Source organism: Aphelocoma coerulescens, chromosome 2 (genome assembly GCF_041296385.1).
Source record: "Aphelocoma coerulescens isolate FSJ_1873_10779 chromosome 2, UR_Acoe_1.0, whole genome shotgun sequence".
Taxonomy (NCBI): domain Eukaryota; kingdom Metazoa; phylum Chordata; class Aves; order Passeriformes; family Corvidae; genus Aphelocoma; species Aphelocoma coerulescens.
In genome coordinates this window covers 104,335,935-104,349,433 of record NC_091015.1, presented here as the reverse complement: position 1 = coordinate 104,349,433, position 13,499 = coordinate 104,335,935, and the positions used below count along the sequence as shown (strand labels likewise).

The window sequence follows — 13,499 nt, the reverse complement described above, 5'->3', positions numbered from 1 at the left end:
TGTACTTGTCAGACATTCTTGGAATTCTTAAGAGATCAAAAGAAAGGATTCAACTCAGAGCAAGACTGTACTATAGTAGTGAATACCCTCTCTTTGTGCTGAATGCATTCCTAGAAAACCAAGGAACTAAAAAAATTTCAAGTTCCAAACCAAACACCATTGTGAAAATGATTAGCCAAAATGTGATATAGATTAACTTGTTCAAATGCAGTGCAGCAATTTGATGACACCAACTTATTTACTCCAGCACGGATTATTTTGGGTTTGGGGCTTTGCGTGGTGGGGTTTTTTGGTGCTGTTTTTTTTTTTCCCCAAAGCAATAAGAACTCTGAAAACTTCAGGACTTTTTTTTTCCCCCATGGGAATAAATTATTTCCAATTCTTTCTTCTTTCTTTTTTTTTTTTTAAGTTGTGAAAAGGAACATCAGAGGGTAAAAAAAAGGAATGAACACAGCTCACTGTTCTTGCAGCCTGTGGATTCTTGAATATTATGTAGAGGATTGAATTACTTTAATAATGTTATTAAAGTACCCTACTGTAGAGGAGAAATATGATTTCTTTTTAATGTTCTCTTTTCACAGACTCCTTAAAATCAGGGATCCCCACTGATCTGCAGAGGTGAAGCAGAAAAGTACACAGAAACTGTGTACTGCTGCTATCCCCTCCTCTTTTTTCCACACATGGAAGAGGAGACAGATCACTGAAAAACCCTCAGTGAGGCTTGACCACTGATCAAAGATACCTTGTTTACTCTTACTGCCACATGCTGTACTAGTCAGAGGACTGTCCCACCTTCCACCTAAAAAAAGGCATTGTCAGAATTTCTGTAGGAATGAGTGACCAAGAAAAAGGTTGTCATTTTCAGACAATTCAAGTTCAAGCTTTCTTCTCTTTTTTAAGAGATGTATGCAAGTTCACAGACTGAGCAGGCACCAAAATTTGTACCTTTGAGCAACTTGACATGAGTGGGCAAAGATAGTTTTTCAAACAAGGTCCAACTTAACTTCTCATTATACAATATGTGTATCAACAAGCACACTGGACATCATAAAATATGCATTTACCTATTACAAAATGTGTCCAGAAGTAAAACTGGCTTTCTAACTCAACTGCTGTCTTGAAGTTTGAAAAGCACAACTATCTCACACTAGAAGAGGTGAGCCTAAGCTAGTCAACCAAATAATTGGGTTTCAGGGCATACAAGGCAGTACATTTTCCTCCCCTCCTGTTGCCCTTCAGGTCAGTATTTTCTTACTCAAACAGCTAGATTTCATAAACAAAACAATTCCCGTTTTTCATTCCACACCTAGAAATCCTGGCCAGGATTAAGCCTAAGAAAATCCAACTCAGAGGGAAGATCATTGTTAAAAGTGTACTTTCAGATGTGGTTAAAACAGATGCAGACATGTTTTCAGCACCACAGAGATGCAACTCTCAGAAATAACTCAATTTACTAACATAATCAGGTGACCTCAAAACCAGAGACTGGCAAACAATAATTCTGGGTTTTCCCCCTAAATTGCTGTTGTAAATGTACCTAACCTTGTACTGCTTGTGCAAACAATGCCTGAGCCATCTCTGAGCTGCTTATTCAAAACAACATCGCTGTTGAGGAACTAAGAATCCAGACATTGTAATAAAGGATGTAGCAGGGACAACACACTTATACCACCTGCCACTGAGAATTCTCTCTCTTCAAACCAGGATTGGCTCCTGAAGATGCAGAAAATAATCCTTGTTAGTTCCATAAGCAGGTGGCTTCCCTGCCGTGAATACCAGCTATTCAATCCTTCTTGCTTTGCATGTTCCCAACAGAAGAGTTCCTGCAGCCTTTTTCAGAGAGGGCTTCATTAGCAGCATTTTGCCATTCCACTTCAGCTCAGAGCGACACCTGGTATTCTGTTTTGAAAAGCACATACTTGCTCTAGGGATTAACTGAGAAGCACAGTGTGATCTGGAAAAGGCTATGCAAATCCAACCACTATCCACCTACAGGAGTGCAAAACAAAACAAAAACTTCATATAATCCAGGAACTATTATCTTATTTATGCTAAAGTTCCTGTATGTTCTTTTGATTGCTTCATTGAAGAGCTCCAGGGCAATAAAAACTCATTCAGTTGGAAAATTAAAGAATATTTAAATGTAACATGGAGATACAACACAGAATCTTTGATAATTAAAAGGGAACACTCCATGCACTGGTCACTCCTATATGGTAAGTGCTTGCAATATTGGACAATATTACTCTTCTAAACATTTTTCATACCTGTGAATAAACAAACAAACAAACAAAAACACTATCACAACCCCCATGTTGAAAAGATTATGTTACTACATACTAAATTTTGCTTTATTGTTATTTGAAAAGACAGGATTTGTGTGGTTCTAAATAGTTATATTCATTCTGCTTAACAAAAACATGTCTGTAAGACAAAAACAACAGCACAATTTTTTATTTTTCTATGTACATCTGAAAGAACTTTAGGATTTGCTCATACATTACTTTTGCAATTTGTGTTTAGGAGTTATCTTACCATTTGAGAATTCATTTTAGGCATATATGTGAGAAACAATCCAATTCAGTATCTAAAGCAGAGTGACAGTTATAAGTTGGCTCTAGAGTCTATATCACTTCTCATTTACCCCATTAGCTTTAAACAAGGCTACTAATGAAATGCAATACAGCTCAAAGAGTAAAAAATAGACTTTAAGGTTCTATCTAGCAAGGGTTATACTTTTCCAATTAATTAGAAACATAAAACAAATCCATGAAGAAAGCCACAGGCTCATAGTACCATACAACAGTTTTACTAAACTATAATCAGAGTTGTTTGCAATCATTAATTCATAAATCATGCTTTGGGGATTTCCCTACCTAATCTGTCTAAAACCATCTGTTAACAATGCTGAATAGCAAGAAAGCTGCTCTAATTCTTCTTGTGCAGGATCACAGAGTGGCAGTTTTGATTTAATACTCATTCTGCTGGAGAACTACAAAAATTTGTTTAATCTGTAGAAAAGTCATTAATCAGATCTCAAAAATATGAAAGATAAGTTACCATCGAAAAAGAGCAATTGATTTTCAGCTATGTCAGTAAAAAGCATCTTCCTTCAGCCACTTGAAATGTTACTCTGACTCATTTATCACATCAAAGACTAAGCTATTGAACGTTACAAAGCAGTAGCCAAGATTAACTCAAAGCCAATTTTACTGTCCAAGGGTTCACACAAAAAAACCCCTGAAACCACAGCTGTTTTATGATAATGCTGTTGCTCATGTGATAAAATGTTCGAGTGTAACTTTCCTTGTAAAGCAGAATATAATTAGTGACAGTAACATCATTAATTATTAATGTAACAAAATAATTTACCTCTAAGTTATTCTAAGGTACTCCTGGGCTCCCCATCATACCTTAAAAACCACAACTGTAAATGATTATCTATTTCTCTTTCAATGTTTCATGATGACCTAGCTTCACTGACTAAAAGCTGTCAATTAAAAACTAGTCTCATTAAAAGGAAACCTGCAATCACATCAGCCAAGAAATATAATTGATACTTTGACTGAAATAATCACCTTCTCTACATCCAGATGACAATCTCCTAAGATAAGCTCTTCTGCATAAATCAAAGTGAAACAATCAGCCTCCTTTAGGGACACAGAGCACCAAGTGTAGGCTGAGTAACAGGCTGAGCTTCTGCCAGAAAAAGAATTTACATGGAGCGCGAGATGCTTAACACAAGCCAGAAGCTCACAACTGAACCCACAATACCTATGGAAGCACAGGGAGAAGAGTCAGTGAGTTAGTGACTAACGGGAACTACGGAGGCGCAACTCTGTACCCAGGCAGCACCATCTGCTTCCGGACCCACAGCAGTCCGAGCATATGATCCATGGCAGAGCTTCTCTGCCGTACAGGATGTAAACTCACAAGAGTTTAGCAGGAGGTTTGCTCCATACAAGTTACAACGCAAGCCTTTACACCACAATTCATAATTTTATTACTCAACAGTAGTGCCAAGTTTCAAGTCTGAAGTGAGTACCAAATTAATTCATAAGATAGAAAGTTCTGGAAGAGAGGAGAAACCAGTTTCTCAAAGCTTTCAAGTTACTGGGATTTTTAAAGTCCTGAAGAACAAAGACAAGGTCCCAAGAAGCATTTTAAAAGGAGTGCATGCAGATCTTTTTTTTCCCCCCAGATGCAATGAGCTGAAGACAAATATGGATCATCCTACTTTAAAAAAAAAAAAAAATTCCCATCCTCCAAAAAGAGACATAAGGGGCGATGCACAAACTCTGGCATCATACTGGAGCAACAACAGCCAACAATGTAAGAACCCTTTACCACCTCTGACATATGAAAGAGAAAGACCTAGAGGTAACAAAAAAATGCCCAGTGAAACAAGGCAGCCAAGGGATTTGCTGGAACAAATCTGTCAGTGCATCTGCTGCATGGGAAATGCAAATAAGTTGAAATGGATCTGAGTTTGGACTGAGTGCTGAAGTGCAGGAAGGGAACGAGACTACGCATATTCCTTAAGATTTTGAATATTGTCCAGAGAGTATATGAGACACTTCTACTTAAGACTCTAAATGAGAAAGAGAGAACACATTTGATTAACGAGTTCAAAAGTTGGTATGTAATGAGCCTGTACTGCAATGCAATACTATGACTACAGACATTCAAACATTAGCTTATATACAAGACTGATGCATAATGCAGAGGAAAAAAAGACATGGAGAATGTAGTGGGTTGTTTCCCCCCCATTTTTGTAGACTTTCAAGAAAAAAGAGCTAGTGATACTAAATTAGAAGCCTAACAGTGTTTTTAATATAGAACTCTGCTTTAAAGCTGTTAGAAACAAAACAATTGAATTTCAGAAGATTCCTCTCTTCCAATCTCTCCAAACTGTGGAGGTCCTTCTGAAGGGCTGCACAGCCCTCTGGGGTATCAGCCACTCCTCCCAGCTTTGTGTCATCAGTGAACTTACTGAGGAGGCACCTGTCCTTTCAGGCAACTCACTGATGAACCAGTTAAACAATACTGGGCCCAGTACTGAACCTTGGGGGACACCACTTGTGACAGGTCTCCAGCTAGACCCTGTGCCACTGGTTACAGACCCTCTGGGATCTGCCATTCAGTCAGTTCTCAACCCACCTCACTGTCCACTCATCCAGCCCACACTTCCTGAGTTGGCCTATGAGGACATTGCAAGAAGCAGTGTCCAAAGTCTTGCTGAAGTCGAGGTAGAAAAGATCTGATGCTCTCCCCTCATCCATTCAGGAAGTTGCTTCATCATAGAAGTCAATCAGGTTGGTCAAGCATGATTTACTTTTAGTGAATCCATGCTGACTACTCCTGAACCCCTTCTTGTCATCCATGTGGATAGAGACTGCTTCTAGAATGAGGCGCTCCATCACTTTTCCAAGGATTAAGGTGAGGATGACTGGCCAGTAGTTCCCTGGCTCCCCTTTCTTACCCTTTTTGTAGGCCAGGGTGACACTTGATTTCTTCCAGTCCTCAGGCACCTCTCCCAAACGCCCTGACCTTTCAAAGATGCCCATGAGCAGCCTCGCTGTGGTGTCTGCCAGTCTCTCAGCACTCATGGATGCATCTTGTCAGGGCCCATTGACTTGTGAAGTTTGCCTACGTGTTCTCTAACCCAGTCTTCCTTGATCAGGGAAAATTCTTCCTTCCAACATTCCTCTACTCTGGTCTCCCAAGTTAGAGATCCCTCAGGGATGGTCTTGTCAATGAAGACTGATACAAAGAAGGCATTCAGTAACTCTGCCTTGTCTGCATCCTCTGTTATCAGGGTCCCCCCTCCATTTAGCAACAGTCCACATCCCCCTTAGTTTTTCTTTTGTTATTGATGTATTTGAAGAAGCCATCTGAGGACTTCCAAGTCAGCAAATCCACAAAACAGCTTCCCCAAAGACACTGCTAGCCTACAGACAAAATCCAAAGGCCAGTGTCAGTAGAACTGACAGTAGCATAGTGAACACCAGGTTCACAGTTTTACACTTCTCTTAAATCTCTCTCTTGGACAGTACATGCTTTTTCAGTTCCACGGAGAATAACAAAAGTTCCACTAAAGACACAATAATGTACCAGCTATTTCAGTCCATTTCTTCAGGAGTTATAACACTGATGTACTCAGTTACTTCCTTACCACAATTCTGCCCTCTTCTTTTGACAGAAAATAAGAACAGAGCAGAGCAGCTATTCATAATTCTGCTCCACTGCAAAAGAAAGTGAAGCAATCCCTACTCCAGAATATACCTATGTGAGGTACCCGGAAAATCTGTGTGGAATCAAAGTGACTGCAGAACACACTATGAAAATGTTAGATAAAATGAACTGGAACAACTTGCCAACATTAGATGTTATTCACTAAGATTTCAAGGGGCTCAAAGATACAATGGATTGTGTCAACTTTCTCGTGCACTCTCCTCCTTAAAACCAGATCAACAGTCAAGGTACGAATGTTGCCCTGACACTTGTACATGGCAAATCAATACAAAACATTAGAAAGAAGTAGTGGACACCCAAATAAATATGACACATTGGCAAAGATTTAACAAAGATGTTCGTTAAAGGAATTCCTGCCTCCCAAAACAACGAGATTTCTCTATAGACATCGCCCAATTACATGGGTAAGAAGGCACTCTGCTGAAAGAAAACTATGAAACAAAGTTCACACCACAGTTTTCAAAGGACAGCAAGCAAGTCTCTGAGAGAAAGGGAAGCAGACCCTTTGTATGAATATTAAACTCATCAAGAGACAGAATGATGAGTAGGAAAATAAAGGATATCAGAAAGTAAATGATTACTTACTTTAATAGAGTTACACAGAAACCTGTACTGCAACGTGAACTATTATATATAATCATAAAGAGGGAGGAGAGATAAGCAAGTAATAAAATGATGAAAATTTGTTGGTGATCCCAATTTATTTGGGACAGTAAAGATAAAATCTGACTACAAAATTGCAGAAACATATTGCAGCACTGACCAGGGAACAAAATGTCAGACCAAAAAATCACGGCAGATTAAAGTGATACAGACAGGAAAGTACAATCCTAGCGTTCCTTATGAAAGCTAGGTCTGAGCTGACCATTACTCCTCGGCAGCAAGATCTTTTGATAAAAAAACAGACATCCATGAAAAAAATCTGACTTGCTTATGATGAAAGCAATTTCCACAGTCATCTATTCCAGTTCCCTGCTCAAACCAAGTCCACTTAGAGTGTGCTGTTTATAGTCTTACCCATTCTGAACATCTTCAAAATTGCGGACTCTATAGGAGCTCGGCACACCTCATCCAGTATTTGGCCTCCCTTACATTGAAAAAGGCCTTCTCTTGTTTCTGATTAGACTTCCTAATGTTCCAACTTCTGTCCATTGCTTCTTGTTCTGTCACCCTATATGTCAGAGATCAGTCTGTCTCTGTCTTCTCCATACTTGCCATTAGGTGGGTAGCTGTAGACCTTGGTAAATTCTGCCATTGTCCAGACAAAAAAAAAAACAACCCACTGCAGATTCAAGTGACACAGACAGGAAAGTACCATCCTAGCTTTCGACACGGAAGCTAACAGACCATTAACCCTCTCTTTTTGAGGTGGAACAAGCCCACTTCCTTCAACCTCTCCCTTTATGTCACATACTCCACTATGTCAGCGTTTTCCCTGGTACTGCAAAGCACAGAACTGAACACAGTACTGTACCCCATGCTGCCTCACAGGTGCCAAACAACAATCACTTCTGCAGTCTGATTGTTACATTCCTGCTACCAACCCCAGGTGCAGCTGGCCATCACTGCTGACCCCCATTCAACTTGGCCACCGGGACTCCCATGCAAAGTTTTCCTGCAGACAGCTCACCCCAGCCTGTATTGCTGCATGGTGTTACCCTGGCTTAGATGCACGATTTGGACTTCACAAACTTCCTGTCATATCATCTTTCCAGCCTGTCCCTCTGTCTAGCAGCCCTGTCCTCCACAGTGTCAGATGCTCCCCAGCTCGCTGTAGGGGAGTTCACATGCCTGTTGAATGTGCTGGCCCCAACATACAGATCATTAATAAAGATGTTAAAACACTACTGGCCCATACTGGCCCTCATATCAGTCCCCGATGATTAACCAGAAAAAAGCCCAGAGAAAAGTTTATAGATTATGTATAGACCTCTAGCTTGATGCACAATGGCTATCCTAAAGTCAGACCTTCAGTCTGAAAACTGCATCAGTGAGCTTTTCACATAATTAGGAAAACGTCAGCTGTGGCTTCTTTTTTGGGCTCTAATATACAACTCCAGAAACTTCTGGAAAAACAGAATATTGGCAGAACATTATGTAATGTTATATAACATTTACTGAAATGGGAATTATTTTAGCTAGCTTCAGAGAAAGCAAGGAAACAATGCCCTAGTAAAGAACAGGTTTGTTTCATTCACCTCAAGACATGTACCACTGTTAACTTATGTAGAATCTAAGACTGACAACAACAACATTCAGAAGCATTGGTATCATGGGCTTTTTGTAGCTAAAATAAAGAAAAGCTTAAAAGCTCTTATTTTTTACCCTATAGGTCAAGTCAATTCCAAAACCTCTGGCAGGATCTCCTACACCAAGAAAAATGGAAAAACATGTTGAGTAACATACGGCACACAATCATTCTCCAAAGTGCCTGTGACAAAATGGGCTTTCTGAAGCTTGAGCAGCTATAATCACATTGGTCTTACTCTGGATGCTGGAGGATAGGTCACCTTCAACTGTGAAAAGTGACTTTGTTCTTTCAGGAGTATAGAAGTATAGGATGATTTGGGATGGAAGGGAAAGGTCATGTGGTTCGTCTCCTGCACTACCAAGGCCTGGGACACCTTCCACTAGATCAGATTGCTCAGAGCCCCAGCCAACCTGGCCTTGAACACTTGATGGGGCACCCACAGCATCTCTGGATAACCCATTCCAGTGTCTCACCCTCACAGAGAAGAATTTCTTCCTAACATCTAATCTAAACATATCTACTTTCGGCTTAAAGCCATTCCCTCTTGCTCTATCACTACACATCTTTTTAAAAAATCCCTCTCCAGCTTTCTTCTAGGTCCTCTTTAGGTACTGGAAGGCTGCAGCTAGTCTCTCCAGAGCCTTCTCTTCTCCAGGCAAACAGATCTCAAAGTTTCCCTCTTTTTCCCAAGTACCCAACTGTGAAGGTTGACAAATATCTATTCTGCTATTTCTCAGAATGCTTCCTTGGAACAGATCTAGACAGACAAACTCCTACATCTGTGAAGGTACCCAACTGCTGCTAGACTAGCAAACAGGTACAGAATGGCAGCTGCGGAAGCCACTGGTGGAGCCACATCCTGAAAAGTGCTTTTTCCCTGTCTTTGCTTTTCCTCAACTGTTTAAATGACTTGTTATTAAATGAGTCAGCGCTGACCACTTCAAACACCCTTCCTGACGTGTATTGCCAAAAACTTTCCATTAAAAAAATCAACCCCAAAATAATTAGTCTGGAAATGGGTAGCAGCAGTGAAGGAGATGTCTAGATTTTTAAAGAATGCCATAGTATTATGCGTGGAAAACAGAACTAATGACACCTATCCAGGAGAAGGAAATACTACTTATTTTAAAGAAAACTGTGGTGCTTGACCCCATAAGCCGTATTTTCTGAACTGCATGCCACATGCTTTGCAAAATACTGTACAATGATTCTTTTCACAGTATAGCTATGTAGAGAGTAAAAAAGGAGTGTTAGCAAAAACGCTTAATACTGTGGCTTAAATCCGTTGTCACTGTCATTTGTGGCACTCTTAAAAATGGGCCACGTCAGGGTCTGAACAGATCTAGTTTAACTCTGTAAATACTCTAAGTTTTAAAACCAATTTTAATTGGTTTAATAAGTACACGCAGTAATGGCTCTAAGGGTAATTTCTCCTGCTGGAAAAATAGGAATCTTATACCACTGCTGATAGCAAATTTACTCTGTTACAACACAGTCTATAAAAAACACAAGCTGCAAAATGCAATTTAAAAAATCAAACAAAACCAACGCTCACATTTTCTGAGGAAGAACAAGCAGGCAAACACATGTTTACAATATTACAATCAGGACAATGCACGGTACAGTACATGAATTTAAATAAGAATCACTGCAGCTTTTTATTTTTTTGCTTAAAGAAAAAATTTAGCCCCACATGAGAGATTGAAAGTGAGTTTGTCAGACAAGGCACCTTTTGTTTCCTCTTTGCTTAAAATAAGTAGTGAAAAGCAGCAGGAACATTCTGACTATTTTTTTCCAGTAGTATACAAGTATCACATAGCTCTTCTCAGATTTTAACAAAAGGATAAAACTGTGAAGTTAACTTCACAGCAGGAACAAAGCCCTTTGCAAGTGTATTTTGTACAAGCAGAAAAATGAACCTGAGGGTTACTGCATGCACAGCTTACACAGAATCTTAAAAGCAAATTCTGAGACTAAGAAGTACTCTATAAACACCATTTTGCATAACTTTCCAAACAAAGCCAGCCAGTGAGATCTGAGCTGAGCAATCCAGACAGAATGGCACAGGCAGAATCAATAAACCACTACAGTAACTGGGGCATTTTCCCAGGCAGGTGTAGGGAGCTACTGCTGACACCATCAGCAACTTCAGCCTGAATCTGAACAGAGCTCAGTGCTCATGCTCCAAGGGAATGCGCTTGTCTCAAGTCTGGAGCGCCTGAGCAGGAAAACAGTGAGCTCTGAGTGTTCACAAATGCTCAGACACGCTGTATACAGGCAAATGAAAGCTGCTTAGACCTTCTGGAAGATGCTGTCATAGGCTTCGTGGACAATGAAAACTCATACTTGACATACTTCTCTGTGGGTTTGTTGCAAGCGTAATAAGATCACTGCTATCAGAGAGTACTCCAGAGAAATAAGAACATATTCATATAAATCTGTTAAAAGTACGAATTTAATATATGCAACTTAATTCAGCTTTTGCATATGGATGTGTTTTTGATTGCTCTTAAGCTTCCTAAAAGAGCTCTCCCTATTTTATCTCAGTTGTTTCAGGACTAGAAAATTCATTTAACTTTACTTTGCCTTGGAACAAGTGGTTCAATCCCTCTGAAGGGCTTTGCTGTACTAACTGTGATTTCTCCAAATAGAAAAATAAATACACATTACCATGCTAAGTACAGAAGCACAATTACCCATCACAAACCCTTCCTGAAGCCCAGACATATAAATGCAGAACAAGGCTTACCACAGCTTGTTTCCAGATGCGTTATGATGGTAGAAACACAATTTGACCTCACCAGGACTAGTTATTTTTGTATAGCTGCTACATATTGTTTAAAAATTTTGTGCAGATAGGTTTTGACTTGCTAACTTTATTGATCAGTGCTCAAAGTACAAAATCCTCTATAGCAAACACTGTGCTATCTTCAGACATTATTTTTCAAGGAACAAAATTCTAATGAGTATGTCAAACGCCAATTTTGTAACTGCCTGAAAAAAACACCCAACACCACCAACAACAAAAAACCAGCGCCAAAATGACTGCCATATAATTACTTAGCAGACCATTAAAAAGCCCAGTTTGGGGGGGTTTAAGGTCATTGAGCACTGTGCGGGACATGCTAAAAGGTCACCAAGACAGTTCGCCTATTACCGAACCTCTTAAAAATCGGGCACTACCCTGGGGTGCGGTAGAAGCTCCAACCAATGCAACGCTCAGGCCAGACCGCGAAAACACAAAGCTCCGCCAAAGCCCCTGGAAGAGGAGCGCTCTCTCCAGAGCCGAGCTAGGAGGGAAGGAGCGCGCTCCCACGCGGACAGCCAGCAGGCGGGAGGCTCGGGAAGCCGGGAGCGCTCGGGCGGCGGGGCAGTCCCTCCGGCCCCCACCCACCGCGGCGTCCTGGGGCTCGGACCGCCGGCGGCACCGCAGCGCCCGGCGTTACGCAACGCTCCCCCGCGACCTTGCGGGGAACTTCGGAGTCTCTCGGGGAGAGACGTGCGAGCAGCATCACCCACACGGCGCCGGCTCCGGCAGCCGCCCGCGGCCGGCGGGACCCCGGGACGGGCGGGAGGGGGCGCGGCTCAGAAAAGCCGGCCCTGCCGGAGCGGCCGGACAGAGGGGGCTACGGAGCGCCGCGACCCGAGCGAACAAACTTCGGCGGCGGCCGAGCTCCGTCCCGGGCGGGCAGAGCCTCCCGGCAAGAGCCGGGGCTGCCGCCCGCCTCTCAGAGGCTGCGGGGGGAGGGGGGTGGGAAATCCTTCTCCCGCGGCGGTATTCCTACCTGCGACACCAGCGGCACCAGCGTCTGCTCCACGGAGCGCGTGCGGATCTCCAGCCCCGCGTCCGCGCCCAGCCCCGACGAGGACGACGAGGAGACGCCGCTGCTGCTGCACGGGGACGTGGCCATAGCGGGGGAGCCGAGCCGGGCCGGGACCCCCCTCCAGCCGCGCCGCCGCCGCCGCGCTCCCGCACGGGCAGCCCGTGCCCCGCCGCTCCCCTCACGCCGCTCCCCTCGCGCCGCTCCGCCCCCGGGCCGCCGCCCCCGCCCCGCGCCCTCCCCGCCCGCCGGGGCTCCGCTGCCGCGCCGGGCGATGCCGCGCGCGCGCGCTCGGCCCCCCCCTTGGCGGCCCCTTCCCCGCCCCTCGGGACGGGGTGGATTTAAAGCGGCAGCTCCCGCTCGCGCGCTTCCCGCCCCGCCGCGGATCCGGCGCCGGGGGTGCCGCCTGCTCTCCTGCGCCCCTTCTTTCCCGTGCCCGCAGCCCCCCGCCCCACCCCGCAGCTGGCGGAGGAAGGGAGCCGGGACTGGTCCCGCAACCACCGCTCCCACCGGGAGTTTCCCCGCCGGTCTCGCTCGGGCGGGGGTAGGCGAAAGGTCCCTGCCCGAGGGGGGAGGCTGGACCAGGCGGTGGCTGAGGGGCTCGGCTGGCCCCAAGGAGGCGGGAGTCCGGGCCGGTGGCCGGCCTTGGGCTGCAGCGGCACCGGCTGGCGCGGACCCCGGGAAGGGTGGTCCCGGTCGGGAAGTGTGGGGCGCCCCTGTGGGGGCCAGGGAGAGGCAGCCGAGGAGCCGCTCTTTTCTTGGGAAGGGCTGCAGTCATGTTCGCCTGCTTTTAGCATCCAAGGGGTTGATGAGGCGTCTCAAACTAAATGCCATCAGCTTCTCTCTTAGAAGCCTCACGGCGAAGGGGAAAAAAGGCTTCTGGCTTTGGGTGATTTGTATTCCATACCTGGCTGCTCTTGGAGGACAGCTATCGTGCTTATCCGGGTTTGCCTAGCCCTGGTGTTAAAGCAAGAACATTTGTGACCGATCTAGCCAAAAGAAGGCAAAAGTAATTCAAAGAAATAAAAGTGGTTTGGTTTGTATTGTGCGGTTTGTTGTTCTGGTTTGGAATGAGCGAAATTCCCTTCTCGTTATTTAGTAACCTGTATTTGAAAAGTATCAGTACATGAATGCTTACAGGTCTGATTTGGCTATATGTAACTGGTACGGCT

At 43.8% G+C, this 13,499-nt stretch overlaps 1 protein-coding gene across 1 annotated transcript in view; it reads right to left on the bottom strand.

The window, feature by feature from the left end:
- The window catches only part of CTNNAL1 (catenin alpha like 1), a 58,571-nt gene extending 46,072 nt beyond the window's left edge, over positions 1 to 12,499 (bottom strand). The window contains exon 1 of the mRNA XM_069004232.1: positions 12,292 to 12,499. Within this exon, the coding sequence (XP_068860333.1) occupies positions 12,292 to 12,417 (126 nt within the window). The 5' untranslated portion in view covers positions 12,418 to 12,499. The remainder of the gene's footprint in view (positions 1 to 12,291) is intronic.
- Positions 12,500 to 13,499: the final 1,000 nt, after the last annotated feature.